General features: G+C 45.0%; 1 protein-coding gene across 1 annotated transcript in view; it reads left to right on the top strand.

Moving 5' to 3' along the window:
- Positions 1–241: 241 nt before the first annotated feature.
- The window catches only part of LOC122929404 (RING finger protein 112-like), a 55,071-nt gene continuing 28,810 nt past the window's right edge, over positions 242–26,502 (top strand). Inside the window, exons 1-4 of the mRNA XM_044282956.1 lie at positions 242–371; positions 5,176–5,338; positions 21,233–21,415; positions 26,270–26,407. Coding sequence (XP_044138891.1) covers positions 301–371; positions 5,176–5,338; positions 21,233–21,415; positions 26,270–26,407 — 555 coding nt within the window. The 5' untranslated portion in view covers positions 242–300. The remainder of the gene's footprint in view (positions 372–5,175; positions 5,339–21,232; positions 21,416–26,269; positions 26,408–26,502) is intronic.

Raw genomic sequence — 26,502 nt, 5'->3', positions numbered from 1 at the left:
TCATATGTACCCCAAAATGGTGCCATTAAAAAATATAACTTGTCCGTCAGAAAACAAGCTACTTTGATGAAATTTTTTTTATGTGAAATATTATTATATTATTATTTTATAACACCATAATAACAGCAACACTACTATGAGAACATAATATCAAATAAAAGCATGCAGCACAATACAGGCAGTCACGATAGAAAGTTTCAGTTTCTATTCCTTGAGCTCCATGAGAGGAGGAGTCACTGGATGAAAGCAAAGGACAACAGGACAACCATCTGAACGAACAGCTCACTACTGACACAGAACATGGAGCGAGACTTCACCCCAGGATTCACAATTTTCTATGACTCTTCAAGTAGAGAAGCAGGACGAAGAAGGTAAGGAAGGAGCTGGTTGATTCTTCTACTAATGTAGCATTTTTAGGGTTTCACAAAATTTCTGGGTATTCTCCAAAACTGTTCTCTGTTCCACCATTCCTAATAAAGGTGACGACTCTTGTCGTTGCTGTCTTCTGGAGTACCCTAGAATCTAAGGAAACCTAGAGTTCCTCAGAAGCCTGGTGATCGGTGGGAGTCACAGAGGTGTCCTACAGATGTTTCTCAGAGAACTCTTTTAAAAACTTCTCCGTATGGGCTCCTCTATAGCCTCTCCCCACATACAGTAGTCACAGCAGGACTCTCTTACAGCCTCTCCCCACACACAGTAGGACTCCCCTACAGCCTTTCCCCACACACAGTGGTCACAGCAGATCTCCCCTATGGCCTCTCCCTACACACAGTGGTCACAGCAGATCTCCCCTATGGCCTCTCCCTACACACAGTAGTCACAGCAGGACTTTCCTACAGCCTCTTCCCACACACAGTGGTGACAGCAGGACTCCCCTACAGCCTCTCCCCACACACAGTAGTCACAGTAGGACTCCCCTACAGCCTCTCCCCACACACAGTAGTCACAGTAGGACTCTCTTTCAGCCTCTCCCCACACACAGTAGGACTCCCCTACAGCCTCTCCCCACGCACAGTGGTCGCAGTAGGACTCCCCTACTGTCTCTGGCTCTCCCCACACAGTAGTCACAGCAGGACTCTCTTTCAGCCTCTCCCCACACACAGTAGGACTCCCCTACAGCCTCTCCCCACGCACAGTAGGACTCCCCTACAGCCTTTCCCCACACACAGTGGTCACAGCAGATCTCCCCTATGGCCTCTCCCTACACACAGTGGTCACAGCAGATCTCCCCTATGGCCTCTCCCTACACACAGTAGTCACAGCAGGACTTTCCTACAGCCTCTTCCCACACACAGTGGTGACAGCAGGACTCCCCTACAGCCTCTCCCCACACACAGTAGTCACAGTAGGACTCCCCTACAGCCTCTCCCCACACACAGTAGTCACAGTAGGACTCTCTTTCAGCCTCTCCCCACACACAGTAGGACTCCCCTACAGCCTCTCCCCACGCACAGTGGTCGCAGTAGGACTCCCCTACTGTCTCTGGCTCTCCCCACACAGTAGTCACAGCAGGACTCTCTTTCAGCCTCTCCCCACACACAGTAGGGCTCCCCTACAGCCTCTCCCCACATACAGTGGTCACAGCAGAACTCCCCTATGGCCTCTCCCTACACACAGTAGTCACAGCAGGACTCTCCTACAGCCTCTCCACACACAGTGGTCCCAGCAGGACTCTCCTACAGCCTCTCCACACACAGTGGTCACAGCAGGACCCTCCTACAGCCTGTGTCCAATAACAGTAGCACTCCCATACAGCCTCTCCCCACACACAGTAGTCACAGTAGGACTCCACTACAGCCTCTCCCTACACACAGTAGTCACAGCAGGACTCTCCTACATCCTTTCCTCTCTCACAGTAGCCACAGCATGACTTTCCTACAGCCTCCCCACACACAGTGCTCATAGCAAGACTACTACTCAATTGCACTCGGCTGCTCTCATTCGATATGTCAGCGACAGTCTCTTCTGTCCCGAGGTTAATAGAGTGTAAAGGTCCTTTCACACAGATCGATGTGTTAGTCTCCATTCCTCCCTCAAAACTTCCAGGAGGAACTATAATATGAATTGATTAAAAGGGTGTTTTCCTGGAGTAATATATTGATGGCTTATCCTCAAAATAGGTTATCAATATCTGATAGGTAGGGGTCGGACTCCTGGTACTGTAACACCACAGAGTGGTGTTACCACTTCTGCACCTTGCTACTGTCTTTATTGGTCTAACCTTATGTCATCTTATGTATTTTGTTCAGGTCCTATACACTGTGCAACAGTTTGAAACTGTTATGTTCACGTGTAAGGTGCCTGGTTCACCAGCAGGAGGCAGCAAATATGGCAGAGCTACATTTAGATAGAATGGAACCTTTCATTTTAACCCCCCTCTATGGAGAAGTGGGACAGTCCCATTTCCTGCAGGAAGGGTAGAGACCAGTGAGAGTCAGTCTAGCTTACCCCCTGCTAGGGCACAGGTTTACAGGGGCAGGTCTCTGCTGGACGTGCCCATGCCAGCCAGAGCACCTTAAGCTCTGCTGGCCATGAGGCCAAAGCTTAAAGCCTCAGGAGCCAGGAGGAAAGTTCCCTGGCCTAACCATAAGTCAGACCAAAGAGAGAAGTGCAGCATCCAGAAGTAACAGAGTATTAAGCAAACCTGTCAGTACAGCAGAGAGAGAGAGAGAGTGAGAGAGAAAGCAAGCAGCGTTATTGAATAAACCTGCCAGTTTAATGCTAAAGCCTGCTGGGACCAAGATAAAGCTTGAAGACTGTTTCTGATGAACGTTTATTCAAGTAAAGCTGCTGTTCAACTACATACAAGGTCTAGACTCAATCTTTCTTTCAAATCCCTCAATTATTCCCCCTATTTATTGCTTTGGAGCCAAAGCCTGGAGTCCAGCCGTGTCCAGGTAGGAGCACCGTGACACACATAAAGGGACATTTTAGGCTGCAACATAAGACTCGGCATTCCATAGAAACATAGAATGTGTCGGCAGATAAGAACCATTTGGCCCATCTAGTCCGCCCCAATATACTGAATACTATGAATAGCCCTTGGCCCTATCTTATATGAAGGATGGCCTTATGCCTATCCCATGCATGCTTAAACTCCTTCACTGTATTTGCAGCTACCACTTCTGCAGGAAGGCTATTCCATGCATCCACTACTCTCTCAGTAAAGTAATACTTCCTGATATTACTTTTAAACCTTTGCCCCTCTAATTTAAAACTATGTCCTCTTGTAGCAGTTTTTCTTCTTTTAAATATTCTCTCCTCTTTTACCTTGTTGATTCCCTTTATGTATTTAGCAGTTTCTATCATATCCCCTCTGTCTCGTCTTTCTTCCAAGCTATACATGTTAAGGTCCTTTAATCTTTCCTGGTAAGTTTTATCCTGCAATCCATGTACTAGTTTAGTAGCTCTTCTCTGAACTCTCTCCAAAGTATCAATTCCTATATCTGGGAAGTGTTATATAAGAGGGCCTTAGAGGGAGTCGCCCGTTGTAGTACCACCACCAGTCCCTTGAGCGCCACAGCTTCTTCCTAGGCGAGTAACATCACTGTCACGAGTTGGAGGTCCCAGGAGAGACCTCCGCGTCGTCAAGCAATAAACAAATGGAAATCAGGTACAGACACAACAGAGTTTATTGCACAAACAGAATCAAAGGAGGAAAACACAGGGAAATTGAGAGCTCTATGTACCGTCCGCACAGTGGGAGGAAAACCCCTGCTGCGCCACTGTCTAGTAATACTCCAGAGGGGCGTGACTAAGCAACTCCTGGTATTCACTAGGGCCCCAGATGGTAGGGTTAGGCTTTGCTGCAGGGAGTTGCCAGGGTCCACTCTGGAGCATGAACTAGACAGTGACAACAGGAGCAAACGGACAACAGGTACCAGAAGGTACCGACGGTACATAGGCAAACATAACAAACAGGCAAATACAAGCAAGCAACTAAAAACACAAGCAGAAGTTCATAGCAAGGAAACAGGAGTGACAATGAGCAGAGAAGGACTAGCTCCACCAGTAGTAAACTGCATGGCCTTGCCCATGGCACACTGCTGCAAAGAAAGGTGCAGCAAGGGCTTGCTGAACAGAGACATGAATACAAACTAGGTGACTAAAACATAACTGGCAGAACAGATAACAAAACACAGGAAAGAGGACGGGAATGAACAAGTAGGAAACCCACAGAGCACAGACAGACACGGATACCATGGGTCAACAGCATGGGAGAGTGAGTACAAACAAGGAGCAGGACAACACAACACACACCAGGAGAGCTGACACAGAACTGAGGAAACCTCAGCCTTTGGCCCCATGCACACGGCCGTGTTTCACAGCCATGTGCGGGCCGTGGAACCGCGGCCTGGATCCCTCCTGAGAGCAGGAGCACACGGCGTCACTGGTTGCTATGACGCCGTGCTCTCCCTGCTGCCGCCGCAATACAGTAATACACTGGTATGATCTATACCAGTGTATTACTGTACTGTGCCGGCAGCAGGGAGCGCACGGCGTCATAGCAACCAGTGACGCCGTGTGCTCCTGCTCTCAGGAGGGATCCAGACCGCGGTTCCACGGCCCGCACACGGCTGTGAAACACGGCCGTGTGCATGGGGCCTTATATACAGGTTCCATGGGTGCAGCAGAGAGGCCACACCCATGGAGCAGACAGAGGATTAACTCCTAATAGGCATACAGGGGAGTTAACCCATAAAGAACAATAAACACATAGGAACGGAGCTGCAGCGAGAGCATAGACAGAAGGTCACAGCCAGAGGTAACGACTGTGACAATCACGTTCATCAGTCAAATGGTCTAAGTCCAGCTCAGTCCCTTTTAATTGAATGGGTCTGGGCTGAGCCTCGTGGCCTCTTCAGCTAATCAGTAGAGGTGCCGGGTGTTGGACCCCCACCAATCAGATATTCATGACCTATCCTGAGGATAGGCCATCAATATTTTACTACCAGAAAAACCCTTTAACCCTGAGAGTAGGTTGCTCATCTGCTCATTCTCGCCCTTGCTTCATAAGACGCGTAAAGAAAGGGAAGTGACAACTGCTTTGAGCATATTTCTGGCACAGTGAAATGGTTGTCACTTTATAAATATGATCCCACAAGCTAAGTTGAAAAGTGGAGTTGAAGAATGGGGAAGAAGACCCATAGGTCTCATTACTCTTTTTTGCAACAGGGAATTCACGTCGATCTGCCCTCTGTGCAATAAAGAGACAAAGAAGCCCATCACTATCTCGTGTGGACACACCTTCTGCTGGAGTTGCTACCATGAATATGAAGAGGCCAAAGGGCAATTTGGATATAGTTGTCCATCATGTATCAACCAAGAACCAGATGAGGTGAGAGCTATTTTGGGCAGACATAAATTAGATGACCCATCACCACAGAATACAATGCAATCTGCAGGTTCCATGTCATAGAGCAGGAGGAGAAGAGCAGATTGATATGTAGTTTTGTTAGAAAAGATTCAGTAAAACTTTAAATTTATACAGTTTAATCCGTGTTTTGTCTGACTTCAGCTGTACACACTGCAAGTGTTATCAGTAATTGACAGTATTCTCTGTGTAAGTGTGTATACAGAGATAGCTGTCAGTCACTGATAGTGACAGTCACTGATAGTTGTACAGGGACGCGGCCTTAAAGCTGCTACATCACCAGGATCACCCCTAATAAACCAGACATACTGCCTGGTAGGGCTCAGCTGTCAGTCACGGATAGTTGTACATGGAGGAGGTGTTATCAGTGATTGACAGTATTCTGTGTAAGTGTGTATAGAGAGGTAGCTGTCAGTCACTGATAGTTGTACACAGGGGAGGTGTTATCAGTGATTGACAGCATTCTCTGTGTAAGTGTGTATACAGAGATAGCTGTCAGTCACTGATAGCTGTACGTGAGGAGGTGTTATCAGTCGATGATAGCATTCTCTGTGTAAGTGTGTATACATAGATAGCTGTCAGTCACTGATAGTTGTACATGGGGAGGTGTTAACAGTGATTGATTGCATTCTCTGTGTAAGTGTGTATACAGAGATAGCTGTCAGTCACTGATAGCTGTACACAGGGGAGGTGTTATCAGTGATTGATAGCATTCTCTGTGTAAGTGTGTATACATAGATAGCTGTCAGTCATTGATAGTTGTACATGGGGAGGTGTTATCAGTCGATGATAGCATTCTCTGTGTAAGTGTGTATACAGAGATAGCTGTTAGTCACTGATAGCTGTACATAGGGGAGGTGTTATCAGTGATTGATTGCATTCTCTGTGTAAGTGTGTATACATAGATAGCTGTTAGTCACTGATAGTTGTACAAGGAGACGGCTTTAAAGCGGCTGCATCACCAGGATCACCCCTATTAAACCAGACATACTGCCTGGTATGGATCATCAAGCTGATTAAAACAATACCTTTCTTTCTTTTGTATGCTAAACAGCTGCAGAAAAATCGGTGTTTCTATTCATATGCAAATGAGAAGTTCAAGCACCAGGAGGTGGGGCTAAATGCTTTGGGCGCTGCTTTGTAACACTCCCTGTGCTCCTCACACTCCGCACTCCCTTTGATTGACAGGGCTAGACATCAGCATGCTGAGGGCAGAGCTGTGTCCTAGCATCTATATATTATATACTCTATGTACTATAGCCTTACCACACTGAGATCTGCTCAGTGAGATAATATACATATAAGTGCTTAATTCTCAAGCATAATATATGATAATGAAGACACCAGTAATATGTGTTAAGTGTAGAAAAACCATTCATCTCTATGTGGTAATGCTATAGCTTTGTGGTAAGTGCATGGTTTTGCCTGTAGAGATTCCAGGTTTGAATCCTGGGAGAATCATGAATTTTTTTTTTTATTTTTTTTTTCTCACATTTAACCCATAATAATAGACTCTGCAATAATAAATAATCGTATAATAACAATAAAAGGCCTTATATTGAAAATAGTGTTTTGTTTTGCTTAGAAACCTGAAAACTGTTACTGGTTTATTCATAGGCAGAATATATGATTATAAAGAAACCAGCAATATTTATTAGCTTTTTAAGCCTATAAACATTCCTAGCAACAGGATGCAATGCTCTGTTTCTTCCCACAGTGTTTTTCCGTTCCTGTGTGTTGTGTTCTGTCTAATGGAGTGCTGAGCCATCGACCTATCAGGTTCTGATACTGGGAATTGTGCTCTATTTAAATCCCTCACTGGCAATTCACCCTTGCTAGTTATAGGTTTACTCCCTTGCTTTGCTCTAGTTCTTTCTGGGAGTGTTTTGGATTGTTTAGTATATTGACATTGGCTTGCCTCTGACCTTCCTCTGTCTTGTGATTTTGTACCATGATACCCGTCTGGTTCTGACTTTGGCTTGGCTATTTTGACTACTTTCCGTCCTCTGATTTTATACTGTATTGTCCTCCCGGTTTTGACCTATTTCTGTACAAACCTTGTGATTGTGTGATTGTGTCTCTGTCTGTCTTGCACTTAGCAGAACAGGGAACGTCGACTAGTTGTGGGCTTGCCACTTAAGGCTTGCACTGCAGTAGGCAGGGAAAGTGCGTTGGGTTCCAGCCAGGGCTCACTGTGTGCGTGTTTCCTGCCTACTGTGCTGACAGGTTAAATGTAGAAGAAAAACAATATCTGAAGAAAAAAAAAATGGAATTCTCTCCCAGGATTCAAGCCAAGGATCTCGACATGCAAAACCATACATTTACAGCTAAGCTACAGGAGAACCACATACGGATATGTGTTTTTTCTATGCTTATAAGCTAATCCATACACTACTCACGAAAAGTTTGGGATATTTGGCTTTCGGGTAAAATTTATGGAAAACATTAAAAGTTCCAGTGATATTATATTATGAAAGTCGGGCATTTAAGTAGAAGGAGCAATGGTGATTTCCTCATCTCAAACAACTTATTGAAACAAAAGCCAACACCAGTGCTGGGTATACCCCCACAAAAATGTCAATGTCTCAATAATTTGTCATGTGGCCTTGAGCATCAATTACTGCTTGACAGCGATTTATCCTGCTGTTCACAAGTCGACTAATTGTAGGCTGAGGCATGACATCCCACTCTTCTGGAAGGGCGGCCCTCAGGTCATTGAGGTTCTGGGGTACAGAGTTACGAGCCTTTACATGGCAACTCAGCTGATACCATAGGTTTTCAGAATTAGGTCTGGAGAAAGTGCAGGCCACTCCATTTGAGGTCCCCCAGTCTCCAGAAGCCGTTCCCTAATGATGCAACCTCGATGAGCTGGCGCATTGTCGTCCATGAAGACGAAATTAGGCGTGTCTCGTTCATGCAAAGGCACAATGACTGGATTAATTATGTTATTCAAGTTACATAGTTACATAGTTTATACGGTTGAAATAAAGACATAAGTCCATTAAGTTCAACCAAGGGATAGGCGGAGATGCAAATCCCAGAAGGAAGTGAGACTCAGATTTCTACACGTTTTCATAAGCATTAGGCCTCATGCACACGTCTGTGGAACACGGACCTTGAGATACCGGCCTGGATTCCTGCTGAGTGCAGGAGCGCACGGCGTCATTGGTTGCTATGACGCCGTGCGCCCGCTGCTGTACAGTAATACACCCGTATTATTTATCCGAGTGTATTACAATAAAGCAGCGGGCGCACGGCGTCATAGCAACCAATGACACTGTGCGCTCCTGCACTCAGCAGGAATCCAGGCCGGTATTTCACGGTCTGTGTTCCACGGACGTGTGCATGAGGTTTTAATGTTGTTTACTTTTAAGAATTCATCTAAACCCTTTTTAAAACTGCCCACTGTTCCTGCTGTGACCACGTCCTGAGGAAGTCTATTCCAAAGATTCACAGTTCTTACAGTAAAGAAGCTTTGGCGCTTCTGGAGACTGAACTTTTTCTTCTCCAGTCGGAGGCAGTGCCCCCTTGTCTTTTGAGGGTATTTTACATGGAACAGTTTTTCACCATATTTTTTGTACAGCCCATTTATATATTTGTATAGGGTAATCATGTCAAGACTAAATAAATTCAATTCTTTTAATCTTTCTTCATAACTAAGACCCTCCATTCCCCTTATCAGTTTAGTCGCTCTTCTCTGTACTTTTTTCAGCTGCAGTGCGTCCTTTCTATGGACTGGTGTCCAGAACTGAACTGCATATTCCAAATAAGGCCGCACCAATGCTTTAGGCTACTTTCACACCTGCATTCGGTGCGGATCCGTCTTGTATCTGCCCAGACAGATCCGCACCGATAATGCAAACGCTTGTATCTGTTCAGAACGGATCAGTTTGCATTATTCTTTTTAAAAAAAAAAGTCTAAGTCAAAACCAATCCATCCTGACTTACATTGAAAGTCAATGGGGGACGGATCAGTTTTCAATTGCACCATATTGTGTCAGTGAAAACAGATCCCTCCCCATTGACTTACATTGTAAGTCAGGACAGATCCGTTTGGCTCTGCATTGTCAGGCGGACACCAAAACGCTGCAAGCAGCGTTTTGGTGTTTGCCTCAAAAGCGGAACGGAGACCAAACGCAGCCAAACTGATGCATTCTGAATGTATCCTTATGCTTTCAGAATGCATTGTGGCTGGACTGATCCGTTTTGGGCCGCTTGTGAGAGCCCTGAAACGGATCTCACAAGCAGACCCAGAAACTCCAGTGTGAAAGTAGCCTTATAAAGTGGTAGTATTACATCCCTGCCCCGCGAGTCCATGCCTCGTTTAATGCATGACAATATCCTGGTGGCTTAGAAGCTGCTGATTGACATTGTGCTGTTATTTCATCTACCATCTACAAAGACACCCAAATCCTTCTCTATAAGTGACTCTCCCAGTGCTACATCACCTAGGACATATGAAGAACAGAGATTACTACTACCAAGATGCATAACTTTACATTTATCCACATTGAACCTCATTTGCCAAGTGGATACCCAATCACTCAGAGTGTTCTAGTCAGCTTGTATTTTATGGACATCTTCCATGTACAGCACTACATAGCTTAGTATTATCTGCAAAAATAGAAATGGTGCTATTAATCCCGTCCTCAATATCATTAATAAATACATTAAATAATAAAGGTCCCAGCACTGAACCTTGGGGTACACCACTTATAACCTGGGACCATTCTGAATAGGAATCATTGACCACAACTCTCTGGACACGGTCCTTCAGCCAGTTTTCAATCCAATTACAAACTATACTTGCCAAGCCTATAGGTCTATAATTACCTTTGGAGGACCTAGAGCCTTTTTTGAATATGATGGACGAACATCAGCCGGGACGGGTCGCGAACGCGATCAAATGTTCGCAAACCGCAAGTTTGCGGCGGGCCCCATTCACTTTAATAGCAGGTGAACCTGAAAAACCTTCAGCTCATATTTTCAGCCAATGGATCAATGACAAAAATTCCAACAAAAAATATGTATCTTAATCAGGGGACATTTTTATGCATCTTAAAGGGAAATTCTCTGAAATGTGCCCTGTTGGAGCCTAGAAATTTTTTATTTTAGGCCACGGGAGTACGGGCCTTAAAAATTAGGCATTCATCTGACATAAAAGAAATTCAGATTATGTGGCTGGAGGTACATAATACGGTCAATGGATACAAATTTTACTGTAAGCCACTGGACTACAGGCCCCAAACATTAGGCATTCACCGGAAAGAAAAGATCAAGTGATTATGTGGACTGAGGTATACTATACGCTCAATGGATATCAATTTTACTGCAGGCCAGTACAAATACAGGTCAAATACATATGTTTAAAAGAACTAAAAATATAAAATTGGATTAAAAACATGGCTAACGAAATCCCCCCTCTTGAAAAAACCCCTAATGATAATAGTTGAAACACGTGGTCGTCACAGGTGTTGAATTCCTCCGAGGCCCAAAACATTAGGCATTCAACAGACAGAAAAGGCCTTTTATGCTGCTGCCTAAGACAGGGACCAATACAGTCATGTGAAAAAATTAGGACACCCTTTGAAAGCATGTGGTTTTTTGTAACCTTTTTAATAAAAGGTTATTTCATCTCCGTTTCAACAATACAGAGAGATTAAAGTAATCCAACTAAACAAAGAAAACTGAAGAAAAGTCTTTTCAAGATCTTCTGTAAATGTCATTCTACAAAAATGCCTATTCTAACTGAGGAAAAAGATAGGACACCCTCACATGTATTCCCTCTTAAATTGGCTCAGATCTCACACAGGTATATCACACCAGGTGCACATAATTAGTAGATCGTTACTCTGCATGTTGAATGAGGCTTGCCCTATTTAAACCTCAGACATTTAGTTTGGTGTGCTCCTGACTGTTGAAGTGAGAGTGAGCACCATGGTGAGAGCAAAAGAGCTGTCAGAGGACTTCAGAAAAAAGATTGTAGCAGCCTATGAGTCTGGGAAGGGATTTAAAAAGATCTCAAAAGATTTTGAAATCAGCCATTCCACTGTCCGGAAGATAGTCTACAAGTGGAGGGCTTTCAAAACAACTGCCAACATGCCCAGGACTGGTCGCCCCAGCAAGTTCACCCCAAGAGCAGACCGCAAGATGCTAAAAGAGGTCTCCAAAAACCCTAAAGTGTCATCTCGAGAACTACAGCAGGCTCTGGCTACTGTTGATGTAGAAGTACATGCCTCTACAATCAGAAAGAGACTGTACAAGTTTAACTTGCATGGGAGGTGTGCAAGGAGGAAACCTTTGCTTTCCAAGAGAAACATCGAGGCCAGACTGACATTTGCCAGAGATAAAGTTGACAAAGACCAGGACTTCTGGAATAATGTTCTTTGGACAGATGAGTCCAAAATTGAATTATTTGGACACAACAGCAGAGGACATGTTTGGCGTAAACCAAACACAGCATTCCAAGAAAAGAACCTCATACCAACTGTGAAGCATGGAGGTGGAAGTGTCATGGTTTGGGGCTGCTTTGCTGCAGCAGGACCTGGTCAGCTCACCATCATAGAATCCACGATGAATTCTACTGTGTATCAGAAGGTGCTTGAAGAACATGTGAGACCATCAGTTAGAAAATTAAAGCTGAAGCGGAACTGGACCATGCAACATGACAATGACCCAAAACATACTAGTAAATCAACCAAAGATTGGCTGAAAAAGAAGAAATGGAGAGTCCTGGAATGGCCAAGTCAAAGTCCAGATTTGAATCCCATTGAGATGCTGTGGGGTGACTTGAAAAGGGCTGTACGTGCAAGAAACCCCTCAAACATCTCACAGCTGAAAAAGTTCTGCATTGAGGAGTGGGGTAAAATTTCCTCAGACCGATGTCGAAGACTGGTAGATGGCTACAAGAACCGTCTCACTGCAGTTATTTCAGCCAAAGGAGGTAACACTCGCTATTAGGGGCAAGGGTGTCCTATCTTTTTCCTCAGTTAGAATAGGCATTTTTGTAGAATGACATTTACAGAAGATCTTGAAAAGACTTTTCTTCAGTTTTCTTTGTTTAGTCGGATTACTTTAATCTCTCTGTATTGTTGAAACGGAGATGAAATAACCTTTTATTAAAAATGTTACAAAAAACCACATGCTTTCAAAGGGTGTCCTAATTTTTTCACATGACTGTATTTGTTCTGGGTGGTGGCGGATATTTGTGGGCTGGCATGAGGAAATTCAATTAAACGTGGTTTTCACAGGTGTTGAATACCTTCGAGATCCAAGCCTCATTCATTTTTAGAAATGTGAGGTAGTCCACACTATCGTGAGCAAGGCGAGTGCGCTTATTGGTCACAATCCCCCCTGCTGCGCTGAACGTGCTTTCAGACAGGACACTGGACGAGGGGCAAGCCCACAGTTCCATGGCAAATTTTGCCAGCTCTGACCACAGGTCAAGCCTGCACACTCAGTAGTCCAGGGGTTCCTCGCTGTTAACCCGATGTAGTCGGACACCTGTTGGTTTAGGCGTTCCCTGGGGCTGGATCCGGAGGGCGACTGTCAATGGGTTGGCTGCAAGAATGATCTCATATCTGAAGTGACCAACACATCTTCAAACTGCCCTCTTCTTGCATGCGCTATTAGATTGGTACCCGCAACTGTTTCTCTGTGAGTGGAAATTCCTCTGCCAGCGCCCGTAAAAGCAGAATGCAGCATTTCTCGAAGCAAGGCCTGGAAGTGCTGCATTCTGACAGCTCTCTGTGATGCTGGTACCATGTCCGCCATTTTGTTTTTGTACCGGGGTCTAAGTACATTGCCACCCAGTACTGGTCCTTGCCCTTTATGTTTTTTATATGGGGGTCCCTCTTCAAACACTGGAGCATGAAGGGCCTCATTTGCACTAAACTTTAAGCGGTGTAGCGGCCTGGCTCCTGCTCATTGTCCAGGATAATGTCGTCCTCGGTCTCCTTCCCCCATCCACGGAAAACACCAGGGATCCCAGAAAAGTTTAAAGCATGCTCTTCTTGCTCCTCCTCCTCCTCCCCGGCACCATCCTCCTCTGACTCCTCTTCAGACTCCTGCTGACTTGTCTCAGAGTAGCCCCCCCCTGTGAATTCATCCAGCGTTGCGACTTCCTCATCTTCCAGCTCCTGCTCCTCGATGGCTTGATCAATGACACGACGCAATGCATGCTCCAGAAAGAAGGCGTAAGGTACGATGTTACTGATGGCGCCCTGGCTGCTACTGACCTGTTTGGTGATCTCATCAAATGGCCGCAGAAGTCTGCATGCGTCGCGCATGATCAGCCACTGGCGCGGTGAAAAAAAACAAGCTCCCCAGAACCTGTCCTGCCGCAGAGTTCGTACAGGTAGTTGTTAATGGCACATTTCTGCTGGAGCAGCCTATCAAGCATACAGTTGTGTTCAAAATAATAGCAGTGTGTTTAAAAAAGTGAATAAAGCTCAGAATCCTTCTAATAGCTTTTATTTCCATACACACAAATGCATTGGGAACACTACACATTCTATCCCAAATCAAATTAGTGTTGTTCCTCTAAAAAAAATTGAAGAAAAGTAAATGTTAGACCTTTCTTTACAAACTCAAACATTCACTATATAAACTAAAAAATGTTTGAAGATTTTGCTTTCCTTTGAATCCCTTAACTAATATTTAGTTGTATGACCGCTGTTTCTGAGAACTGCTGTACATCTGTGTTGCATGGAGTCAACCAACTTCTGGCCCCTGTGAACAGGTATTTCAGACCAGGATGATTGGACTACATTCCACAGTTCTTCTCTTTTTCTTTATTTTGGTTTTGCCTCAGAAACTGAATTTTTTAAGTCCTCCCCCCAAGATTTCTATTGGATTAAGATCCAGGGATTGGGCTGGCCACTCCATAACGTCAATCTTGTTGGTCTGGAACCAAGATGTTGCACATTTACTGGTGTGTTTGGGGTCGTTGTCTTGTTGGAACACCCATTTCAAGGGCATTTCCTCTTCAGCATAAGGCCTCTTTCACACGGGCGTTGCAGGAAAATGTGCGGGTGCGTTGCGGGAACACCCGCGATTTTTCAGCGCGAGTGCAAAACATTGTAATGCGTTTTGCACTCGCGTGAGAAAAATCGCGCGTGTTTCAAAGCTCTCCCATTTATCCTCAGTATTATTATGTGACAGTAGCTGCTCCCAGTCTATGCCCTGAAATGCTGCCCTCAACTTAGGGAAATTAGCGTTTAAAAAATTCAGTGTCTTTGCTCTGCCTGACAGAGTTTGCTTCTTATAGTTTAGGGGGAATATAATTATATTGTGGTCACTATTACCTAGTGTTTCTCGAAGAGTACCATTTCCAACAACCGCTGCATCATTAGAAATTACCAGATCCAACAGAGCATCGCCCCTAGTGGGAGCTTCTACAAACTGGCCCATAAAGTGGTCCTGCAGCAAGTTGAGGAATCTTCTCCCCTTTGCGGTTAAGGCAGAACCATGACCCCAGTCAATGTCTGGGAAGTTAAAATCTCCCATTATGACCAGTGTACCAGCCTGTGCAGCCCACTCTATTTGGTTATACAGTTGCGTTTCTATCTCCTCTATGATGTTAGGGGGTCTATAGATTACACCAAGTATTATTTTTTCAGTATTTTTATATCCCTTTGTACTTCTACCCATAAGGTTTCCACATCTTCACCATCCTCACCCACAATTGCCTCTTTTACACTTGTCTTCAGATCACTCCTCACATACAGGCACACACCACCGCCTTTTCTATTGACCCTGTCTTTCCTAAAATTAACAGCCCAGTCATGCGAAGAGTCCAACCATGTCTCAGCCACACCAACTATATCTATATGTTCTTCTAGTACCATAGCCTCCAGCTCCCCAATTTTGCTAGCTAGACTTCTGGCATTTGTGAAAATACAATTTAAAATTACTGTTACCTGTAAAGTGAATATCTGGGGTTTTTCGGTTACCTTGGTTGATGTTTGTATGTAACAGGATATTGTTACCAGATCTTCTCCCTACTTTCCTCACTAACCCCAGCCCCCACTAAATCCCCACTGTCCCCTCCTATATCCCACTCTCTCTCTCCCAATCTACACTATCTACCCGCTTATTAGTATGACACCCCACCCTCCCCCCAGATCCTAGTTTAAAAGCTCCTCCAGCCATCTAACCCTTTTTCCCCCCACGGCAGTTGCACCCTCCCCATTAAGGTGCAGCCCGTCCCTACTGTAGACCCTGTAACCGACAGAGAAGTCGGCCCAGTTCTCCATGAACCCAAACCCTTCCTTCCTGCACCAGCTTTTGAGCCACTTATTTAACTCCCTTAAGCTCCCGCTGTCTCTCTAGTGACGCTCGTGGCACTGGTAGTATTTCTGAAAACACTACCTTGGAGGTCCTGGACTTGAGCTTCTTCTCCTAGTTATCTAAAATCATTTTTAAGGACCTTCCATCTCCCCCTGACTTTGTCATTGGTGCCAATGTATACCATGACTGCTGGGTCTTCCCCAGCACCACTCAATAATCTGTCAATTCGATCCGCAATATGCTGAACCCGAGCACCCAGAAGACAACACACTGCTCGGCATTCACAGTCTCGGCGACAGATGACCCTGTCTTTCCTCCTAATAGAGTCCCCTACCACCAGCAACATGTCTGACCTTTGCTGCACTCCTTTTCCCATCCTTGCAGCGGTCATCCTCCTGGTGGCTAGGAGAAACACCCTGCTGCAGTGTTGCTGGCCCTGGGCTTTCATTCCTAATATCAGCCAAACAGGCATATTTACTAGGGCGTTCCAGCTAAGGACTAGCCTCCCTGGCACTTTTCCCTCTACCCCTTCTTCCTACATTAACCCAACTGCTCACCTGATAGTCCTGATCTTGCCCTTCTCCACCCACCTCCATTTCACTGACCCCAGTCAGTCCCTGCACAGTGAGGTCTAAGCCTCTCTCCAGGTCTGCAATGCCCCTAAGTATTTCAAGCTGCTTTTTTAGATCCAAGATCTGGGCTTCCAAATATGCAACATGATTGCATCTAGTGCAAAGTAGTATGGGCTTGTCACTGTACCATTCACAAAGTGTATGTCACCACCAGACATCTGAGAAGCTCTGACAGACGTCCTTCAGAACCTCCTCCTTGAGGTTCCTTTTGTTTTGCTTTCATTTTCTCATCTCGTTAGCCTCTCTCAGCTGTCATGTAGTTGCACTGATTGCATCCCTTTAAATCCCTTCCCATACTGCATCACTTTGCGGTTTATATTACTTCCTGGAGTGTGTGCATGCTGATCCTGTTACTGAGTCTTCTACAGATAAGTTTTGTTCGTTCATTTGTGTTTTCCTGTTTGATGGATCCCAGGTGACCCTGACTCCCTCCGTATCTAGTGTAGGGAGCCGGTGGTCGTGTCCCCTCACTATTATAGGGTGTTCAGGTGTTATACAGTCGAGCTATGAGGATATGCGATCATCTACCATTGGGATTTTCGCATAGGCTGAGCAGTTAGGGAGAGAGCCAGGTCTGTTGCAGGGCTCTCCCTTTTGTTCCTTAGTTTTGGATCCAGTCAGTCGGATCTTCATTTTGTGTCTTCTAGTTTTCTGTACACCTTCCGTGACAGTGTAGGGCAGTTCTGTATTGACTAGACACACCTGCCCACTGTAACACCACCACCAACGAAGGCTGATGCATAGCGCTCTCCTTGACTTTCTGCACTTCTACCTCATGCCTCAGATGCTGATTTTCTAATAGATAGAGTCCACAGGATCCCAAAACCTCTAGAATATGCTCCTAACACCTGAAGACGCCACATAAGTGGCGAAACATGTGCTCTATAGGGGGAATGTACTGCAGATGCGCCTCAGATAGGATTGATAGTAGTTATATGAGAGTAGATAGTAGAAAGAGATAGGGTGATTTAGGCCCCTTTCACACGAATGATACAGATTAGGTCCGGATGCGTTCAGGGTGCGTTCAGTGAAATTCGCACTGTAGCTGGCCAGCTAAGACCTGTCCTAGGTTGCTAGTATAGCTTAATTGTGTATAAACCTGCCAATAACCTTAATACAGTTCTTATGTTTATGTGTTAAAGACAAAAGCAGAGTTATTTACTGTGACATCATGTTTTGGATGTCATATAACTGTTATATTTTGTGTTCACAGAAGCAATAAAAGAAAATATGCCTTTAAGATTTATTTTGTAATGTAAGGTAAGCTCAGTGACACAGGAGAAACAACAGAAAGCATAGTGTTAATCTGTTGTTACTGGGCAGAAGTCTAGACCAATCACAGCCAGCTGCTCACACAGCAAGAGTTTTCACCAATCACAGACAGCCTCACACACAGCCTGTCTGTGAGGCTGGCTGTGATTGGTGAAAACTCTCGCTGTGTGAGCAGCTGGCTGTGATTGGTTTAGACCAGGCATGCTCAAGCTGCGGCCCTCCAGCTGTTACAAAACTACAACTCCCAGCATGCCCAAACAGCCTACAGCTCTCAGACTACAGCAGGGCATTGTGGGAGCTGTAGTTTTACAACAGCTGGAGGGCCGCAGGTTAAGCATGCCTGGTTTAGACAGCTGGCTGTGATTGGTCTAGAGTCAATGGCCCATGCTTTTTTTTGGGGTGAAGGAGCTCCGTTTGATTGCTCGCACAGGCTCTCTGATATGCTCTCTTAAGGGTGGATTCCGGATATCCTTTTTCACAGAACCTTTCACGAAGGTCAACTGCTTGTTGTTTGTAATCGCTCAAAGTAGAGCAATTCCTCCGCATCCTCAAATATTTTTAGGGAGTTGGGATAGCCACCATCCTTTTCCCCTAAAAAGGGGTATCCCGACTGGGCAATATTTGAGGATGAGGAGGAATTGCTCTACTTTGAGCGATTACGAACAACAGGCAGTTGACCTTCGTGAAAGGTTCTGTGAAAAAGGATATCCGGAATCCACCCTTAGGAGAGCATATCAGAGAGCCCGTGCGAGTAATCGAACGGAGCTCCTTCACCCCAAAAAAAAGCAGAATGCAACCAATCCCATACGTTTGATAGCCACATTTGATGGTGCAGCGAAGGAGGTGAGGAAGGTGATATCGAAATATTGGGGAACTTTACAACTTGATCCAGACATGAAAAAAGTGATCTCACAGACCCCTTAGATCACCTACCGGAGAGGCCGAAGTCTGCGCGATCGTCTTGTTCATAGCCACTTTAGTGAAGCAACAGACAGAACAGGAGTGTGGCTCCAGCCTGTGTGTGGTTGTGTTCATTGTAGCGGTTGCATTGCATGTCCGCTTGTCACCCAGGGCCGTGAGTTCACGAGTAATGTGACTGGAAAAATGTATACTATCAGGCGTTTTCTTAATTGTCGCTCAAAGGGAGTTATTTACAAGGCGACCTGCCAGTGTGGCCTGGAATTTGTGGGCAAAACTACTTGTGAATTCCGGAGACGGATTGGTGAACACCTGGGTGACAGGAGGCATGGGAGGGATACCCCCCTGGCCAAGCATATTGAATTGAGTCATGATGGCGACTACTCAGAAATGAAATTTATGGCAAAAGAGTTGGTTCCCCCTCTTAAAAGAGGAGGGGACTGGGACAAGAGGATATTGCAGAGGGAGACGTGGTGGATATTTGAATTAAAAACGGTCCAACCTAAGGGCTTAAATGAGCAGTTATTATTTGGCTGCTACAGTTAATTTGAAATCCCTCTGCAAGTAACGTTATCATTTTCAACCTTTGTCCCTCCTACCTTTGTCCCTGGGGCCCCGTGACAAAATATTTGATTTATGTTGAGCTTCACTGTATATACCTTATCAGTTTATTGATTGGTAACCTGCTGTTTAAATATCCTTATTGCGCTAAAACTATCAGTCTAAATTGCGCAGTCTTTTAAACCAGTACTAGCTGTACTATGGCAACTATCTATGGAGCGTGGACCTTGGGAGAGGAGGGGGGGGGGTTGGCCCATTTATTCCCTCCTCCGCCCCCTGAGTACATCACTATGGTGGCGCGTCTGTGCCGTCTGTATGCGCCGTCTCCTCTTCTATCTATGGGGGATGTGTGCGGGCAATGCGGGTGCGCCTCCTCTGTAAACCTTTGCCGGTCACATGACTAGTTAGGTCATGTGTTCTCTCAAGTGACCAACCATGTGACCGCTCACATGGTATTAGTGGGCGGGTTAATAATTAGTCTGTTTTTATAATTTTTTGTTAATAATTAGATTTTTGTTAGAACACCTGTTCTAACAAAAATCCTTACTTCGTGAAAATACCTTAACCCTCGTGACTTCCGGGGGGTGTGCGCCTCAACTTCTGGGGGTGTGCGCCTCAGCACAAGAGCACTACCACGGCACAGGTAAGCTAAAATTACAGGGAGCGCTGACTCACGGACACCGTGCGTGTGCCCTCAGGGGTAAGGAGATCTGACGGTCTTTTCTCCTTACCCTTTACACTGCACACGTATGGACATTCACTCTGTCACTGCACTGCCACACGCAGGGCGGGTGTCACGGCCTTTGCTGTGTGCGCCGTGACACTTGTGCCATGCTTGCGGTTGCCGATAGCAACGTGTTGCTGTTGTGGCATGTGGTGGCAGTGTCTCGACTTTGGCTGTGAGCGCCGTGACATGGTTGCTGTTGCCGGTGGCATCGTGGTGGCTGGTTTGTGCACTTCCCCATAAGTTGTAGCCTTCCCATGTCTGGTGCTGTAAGGGTTAACCCCCTGATTGGGTGTGGTCACTAGGTTTTACTAACCCAATCAGGGGGTTAACCCTTACAGCACCAGACATTGGAAGGCTACAACTTAAGGACTTAAGGAGGAGTGCACACACCAGCCACCACGTTGTCACCGGCAACAGCAACCATGTCACGGCGCACACAGCCAAAGCCGAGACACTGCCACCACATGCCATAACAGCAACACGTTGCTTTCGGCAACTGTAAGCATGGCACAAGTGTCACGGCGCACACAGCAAAGGCCGTGACAACGGGATGTGAGCCTGACCATGGACATCAGCACATGGAGAGCTAAGTATTGATCATGACAGTGAATGATCACTGCTCTTTTTTACCTCCTATCTGTTGATTTATAAGCCCGCAGGTGACCAGGGCTATTGAGTGTTTGGCTATTATTGTTTTTGGATATATCAGTCCCCTGATGATTTGGCTATGGGCCATTGAAACGCGTCGGGATGAGCTTTTGAAATGATATGAGTGTAGCCCTGTTTTGTGTGTCCCCTGACGAAGCTGGGCAGTCATCGCCGCATATAAGAGGGTCAACCAGGGATACTCAGGTGGAATTTGGAGTGAGGTACAGGGATACCTAGGGGAAGAGACCCCGTATCTGTCTCCCTCTGAATTTGTATTCCAAAGTTCTCTGAATATTTCGCTCTCAAGACATCTGGATACTCTTTTTTGTACTTTACATCATTCTGTCTAGGCGTGGTCACTCTATGCATGCATGTTTTTAAGAATTGAGTATTATGCAATGGGCGTATCTTAATGTGGATATTTATTAAAAGTTACAGTTCATGAATATAGTGGGTACCGTATTATGACAAGTGATTGACCGGTAATTACCCTGGTTGTGTGAGTAAGATAATGACACTGACAATTAGAACATACATTACCAGAAAGTAATATGTTTAACAAATTAAAAGTATGTTTACTATAACAACTTGAATTAGACAAGATATCATTTTGTGGCAATACATTCCCTTTAAATAAGAGGAGACTGGGTATTGTCCTACAGGGTAGTTACCCATAGGTGGCACCCAAGAGACAGTTTTCTTCCTGCTAGAGGAGAGCTCTCCGATTCCATATTTGTTTAGGTTTTTCTTTTTCTCTTTTTGCAGCCAAATCATAAGTTATGAAAACTAACATCCTCCTTATTTCTTCAGCCCCTGCAGCTAGTAAGTGTTGATGAGAATGGCCTGCTGGTTCTACAAGAGAGGGTCCTGTATAGCTGTTTCCTGGGTCGGAGGATTGAAGAATACCCCGTTTACGTGATAAGTGTGATCGGAGAGAGGCGGAGAGGAAAATCCTTTCTAATGAATTACCTCATAAAAGCCCTCCAAAGCCAGGTGAGAGGACCTTAGGTTGTTCTGGTGGAAGTTTCTACGCAAATATATCTCCAGACATCTACCTTCCCTATAGATAGAGCAGAGATCACAGTTGCAAATGGGCCCTAGTGTCGCCCTTGTTCCTGATGGGACCTGAAGGCCTCTCTGCCACATAAGAAGACACCACTATTATAAATGGCACATGGTAGGTGGCACCCTGTTACAGATTTCATATTAAGGTCCAGGAGATTCAAGTTATGCCTCAGAAAACATTTTTCTTCAAATTTAGAATACTACAAAATTGCTCTTCAAATAGTACAAAAAGGTGGGTGTTTTTACAACGTAAAAAAATGTAAAAAAAAAATAAAATCTAAGATGTATCTATGAATATTTACAATATTTTTTGGGACAACAATATTGATGGCCTAGGCTTAAAGGATAGATCATCTGGATAGATCATCAGCTTCTGATCGGCGGGGGTCCGACACCCGGGACCCCCGCCGATCAGCTGTTTGAGAAGGCAGCGGCGCTCCAGCAGCGCCGCGGCCTTCTCACTATTTGCTGCCGGACCAGTGACGTCACGACTTGTATCAACTAGTTGATACTAGCCGTGACGTCACTGGGCCTGCGGTGGAGCGCCGCTGCCTTCTCAAACAGCTGATCGGCGGGGGTCCTGGGTGTCGGACCCCCACTGATCAGAAGCTGATGATCTATCCAGAGGATAGATCATCAGTTAAATGAAAGTGCAGAACCCCTTTAAAGCAGGGGTAGGCAACCTCCGGCGCTCAAGCTGTTGTGAAATTACAACTCCCAGCATGCAAACTTGCTCTGCTCTTCTCAGAACTCGCATAGAAATGAATGGAGCATGCTGGGAATTGTAGTTTCACAACAGCTGGAGTGCCGAAGCTGGATCCCTGGCTTAAAGCATTGAGGATGCAGCCCCATTTTTCAAATCTGACATAACTTTGCAATGCTTTTACTTATCCAATAGATTCTGAGAGTTTTTTTTATTACACACAGTACGTTATGTTAATGATAAATTATGATCGATGTATTTTGTTTTTGTTTATACAAAACATGCAAAGTTTAATGAAAATGTAACAAATTAGCAATTTTCTAAATTTTAATTCCTCTACTTTTCAGATAGTCATAGATCATAAAATAGTTATAATTAATATTTACTATATATCCACATTATGTTGGCATCATTTTTAAATCATACTTTAATTTTTTTTAGACATTAAAATTTCCAAATCCTATTTTTCTAGGGACCAATTCAGTTCTGAAGTGGCTTTGAGAGGCCTATCCCTCCATAAATTATGCCGAAAACTACACCCCTCAAAGTATTCAAAATTGGATTTAGAAAGTTTGTTAACCGTTTATGTCTCTAGGCGTTGGATCGTTAGTACTTGTAGTAGGACAGTTCACTACAGAGAATGGTTTGTGATAAAGTTTCTCACTGATTCGATTACTGTAGGTGCATTTCCTTTGCTTCATTGAAACCAAATGCACTCCCTCTGAGTATTGCTTGGAACTTTGACCAGGCTGTGGGAGCAACCATTGCTTAATATGATCTGAACTTCTCTAGGGGTTACTATAATGCTCTGTGCACAATAAGCAGCCACTGGCTTCCAAGTAGACATATCGGTTTATTTTGGACTCGCCAACTTCTATGGCTCTCTAAGTCCCAACTCTATCTCTGTCATCATCTCCCATGGCAGTTACATGGGCTCCACACCACCTCGGGCTTCGGTCAGTCCTTGCCTCTGCTTCAGCCCACTGGCTGACTAGGCCCAGACGTCCACTCTCATCAGCAGGTCTCACTGCCTGTAAATTTAACCTGTCACTAGTTAAGTGTTTTCGGCACCTGCGCAGTGAGCTTCTTAAGCCAAGTACACAGCAGCTGGGCTCCCTGTCCAGGTGCCAAAAACTCTAGATGAATGCACATGTGCTGGATCTTAGGGGTCCTTCAAGACTGAAGAGGGAGGAGGGAGCAGCATCAAGCTTGACTTGGAGTTTTTGGTCCGCTGCCCCTTTGACTTCAAAAGGTCAATTTGCATACAGTGTGCCAGAGCAAAAAAACATTTTTTTCTGTAAAGTTAAGGGTCCTTTACACAAGAATCTGCCAGATAATCGATAATGAGCATTCATAGTGATTATCTGACTGTGTAAATGTGCCACCGATTACCCGATGAATGGGCGTTTATGCAGGCACCTGAATCGTTGTTTGCCAGTAGCAGATCAGGCCATCTAAACACGTTCTTCTGCCAGCAAACAACGAGTTTGTATGAGGATGAGCAATGGCATTAGCGATCACTGCTCTCCATAATGTGGAGGAGATCACTGCATGTAAATGCAGTGGTCTCCTCCACTGATGAGCAGGCGATTGCTGGGAAGGAACGCTTCCCTCCCTACAATTACTTGCTGAATTGTCCCGTTTATAGAGACCTTTAGCCATTGGGCAAAGTAACCAAAAACAACCATGTGGACTTGGTGAACATTGCTGTAAGGTACTCAAAGTGGTTGGTGATATCTGGTGCTGCCCTAGGCACCAAGTTTGAAGTCCTATCAGGACCAGAATGAGTGGAATGGAAGATGGATTAGGCCGAGTTCACACTTCAGTTCTCTGGTCAGTAATTCAGTCCTCAGGATAGGTCATCAATATCAGATTTGTGGGGGTCCGATTCCTGGCAAGCAGCTCACCTGCAAGCACCGTGTTCTCTTCACTGTTTACCTGCTTGTCGTCGGCACTGCAGCAGCAAGAAGGTGTAATTGCAGCAGCATACTGCCCCAGCAGCACAAAATACCTCCCCTGAAGCTGCCCGCCTGTGGTGGCCAGTGCCAGGAGCCATGTTCTGTCCTGTTCTATCCTGTCCATGTTTTGTCTCTAATTAAGATATGAAGAAGGGGCCTGAGGAGGTGAGTGGTGGGCCACAGCACAGAGCCAGCGCTACTGTCGGCATGCTGCCTATTCATTAAGGAAAATACAGCACCTTATTTCCATTCTGACCAAACCGCCACGACAGCTTCTTTCGGTGATATTTCCTCTGATATAGATGTTCTCCATGTTTCCTTATCTTCTCCCTTAGGACCAGACCGCCATGACAATTTCTTTCAGCCACGTCTCTTCTCTCCAGAGTTTGCCACAAAGAGATCTTAGATTCCTTACTTTGCCATCATTCTCCCCACCTTTTCAATACAGACTCCCCTTCCAGGTGCCCTAACAGTGTTATCCTGCTGCCACCTCAATACTGTGCCCGCTGTGCTCCCCAATACTTTCAAATTCTATACTGTAGTAATAATGGGCCCTAAAATGCCTTTGTTAATAATAATGCCTATTTAATGCCCCCCAGTAGTAATAAGACCCTTATTGTGCCTCCAACAATCATAATGCACCCTGTCATGCTCCCGATGATAGTAATATCACCCAAAATGCTCCCAGTAATAATAATCCCCCCCCAATTGTGGTTCCATTAATAATACCTGTATAGTTTCCCCAGTAATAATGTCCTGTAAAATGCCCCTAGTACAAAAAATTGCCCTTACAGTGCCTCCAGCGATAAAACCCTCTAGTGCCCCATTATTAAAATGCCCATAGTGCCCCTAGTATTAAAATTGCCTCCAGTGATGCACCCTATATTATAACAGTATTAAAAGTCCCCAGTAATGCTCTCTATACTGTCCCCGGTATAAAAAATTCCCCCAGTAATGCCCCCTATAGTGCTTCAATCAATGTCCCCCGATAATGTTCCCCCATAATAATGTCCCCTACAGTGCCCCACAGTAATGTCCCCCAACAGTAATGCCACCCCACAGTGCCCTGGAGATACAGTTGAATTCAGGAGGGGGACCATCAGACTGGATACATAAACACCTGGCACACCAATCATTTAATGAAAGTTGGGAGCGCCAGATTGTTATATACCCATCCAGCAGCAATTAAGCATTGGGCCTCTGCCCCCTAACTTCCTGGTGCCCTAGTCGTGTACCCCCAGGTGCCTAATTGTAAATACGGCCCTGGTGACAGGTTCCCTTTGATGCATCTTGCTGTACATACAATCATTCAAGGTGCCAAAACACTCACTTATTTGGACATCCCTCATCCCCACCTACAGATGCTGTGGAACAATGCTTCCAGTGCCACAATGTCCACTCTGAAGTCAGTGTAGGACACTCACTCATCCTCCTCTGCAGGATATTATCCAGGAACTAACACAGCAAATTCATATTAACCTGTCCAAAAACTAATCTACTCTTTACTCCAACTATGAGTTCATAAAAAAGTCTCAAATTTGGTAGTTTGATGCCCTCATGGCTGTGGTACTCTTGTGCCATGTTTTCCATCTCCTCAGGCAAATCTTATGATCTGAACTTAAGGTTACTGCAGTCATTGAAATTATATCACGTCTTTTCATCTTTTCGAAGCTGCGTCTCTCACAGCAGGCTCCCCTGGGCTTCCCCCTTTCTCAGGCCGTTCATTTGGAAAACCCTCCATGCCTCCAGCCTACAGTAGCTCTTTGATCCACTCTGCTTACTATGTGGCTTAGCCACACATTGTCTGGCTTCCTGCTTTTCAGCCCTTCATATATCCGTTCATGTCTGCGGTATTACAGAGGCATCTAGTGGTGGGAGATAATATTGCAGACATACGTTCAATAAATTGGCGTACATACAGATAAAACTGAGAAAAAGGTGGACATCGTTATAGCACCATACGGTACAGTCACATTGGTGGGGAGTGGTAATGCTAAAGCTCCATTAAATACTTATGCAACTAGGCTTTAGTGTATTATGTGCTTGGATCATATTGGATTGTATGACAACATATAAATATATCTTCCTGATTCATACATTTATTCTTATTTTCCTTTGTAGGAGACAGCTAAGGAATTTGATCTTGGAGCAGAAGATGAGATATTGAAGGGTTTTCCTTGGAAGCCTGGAACAGACAGAGTTACTTATGGGATTTGGATATGGAGTAAACCTTTCATCTTGGAACGAAATGGACAGAAAGTAAGTAATGTGCTTTATTCTGCATATGGTCAGCTTCTCCTGCTCTTAGCTCTAGCCATGCCAATGAGTGCAGAAGCTTCTGATGCCTACTGGAG

The sequence above is a fragment of the Bufo gargarizans genome, chromosome 2 (genome assembly GCF_014858855.1).
Source record: "Bufo gargarizans isolate SCDJY-AF-19 chromosome 2, ASM1485885v1, whole genome shotgun sequence".
NCBI classification, from domain to species: domain Eukaryota; kingdom Metazoa; phylum Chordata; class Amphibia; order Anura; family Bufonidae; genus Bufo; species Bufo gargarizans.
This window is presented reverse-complemented; position numbering and strand designations above follow the sequence as displayed.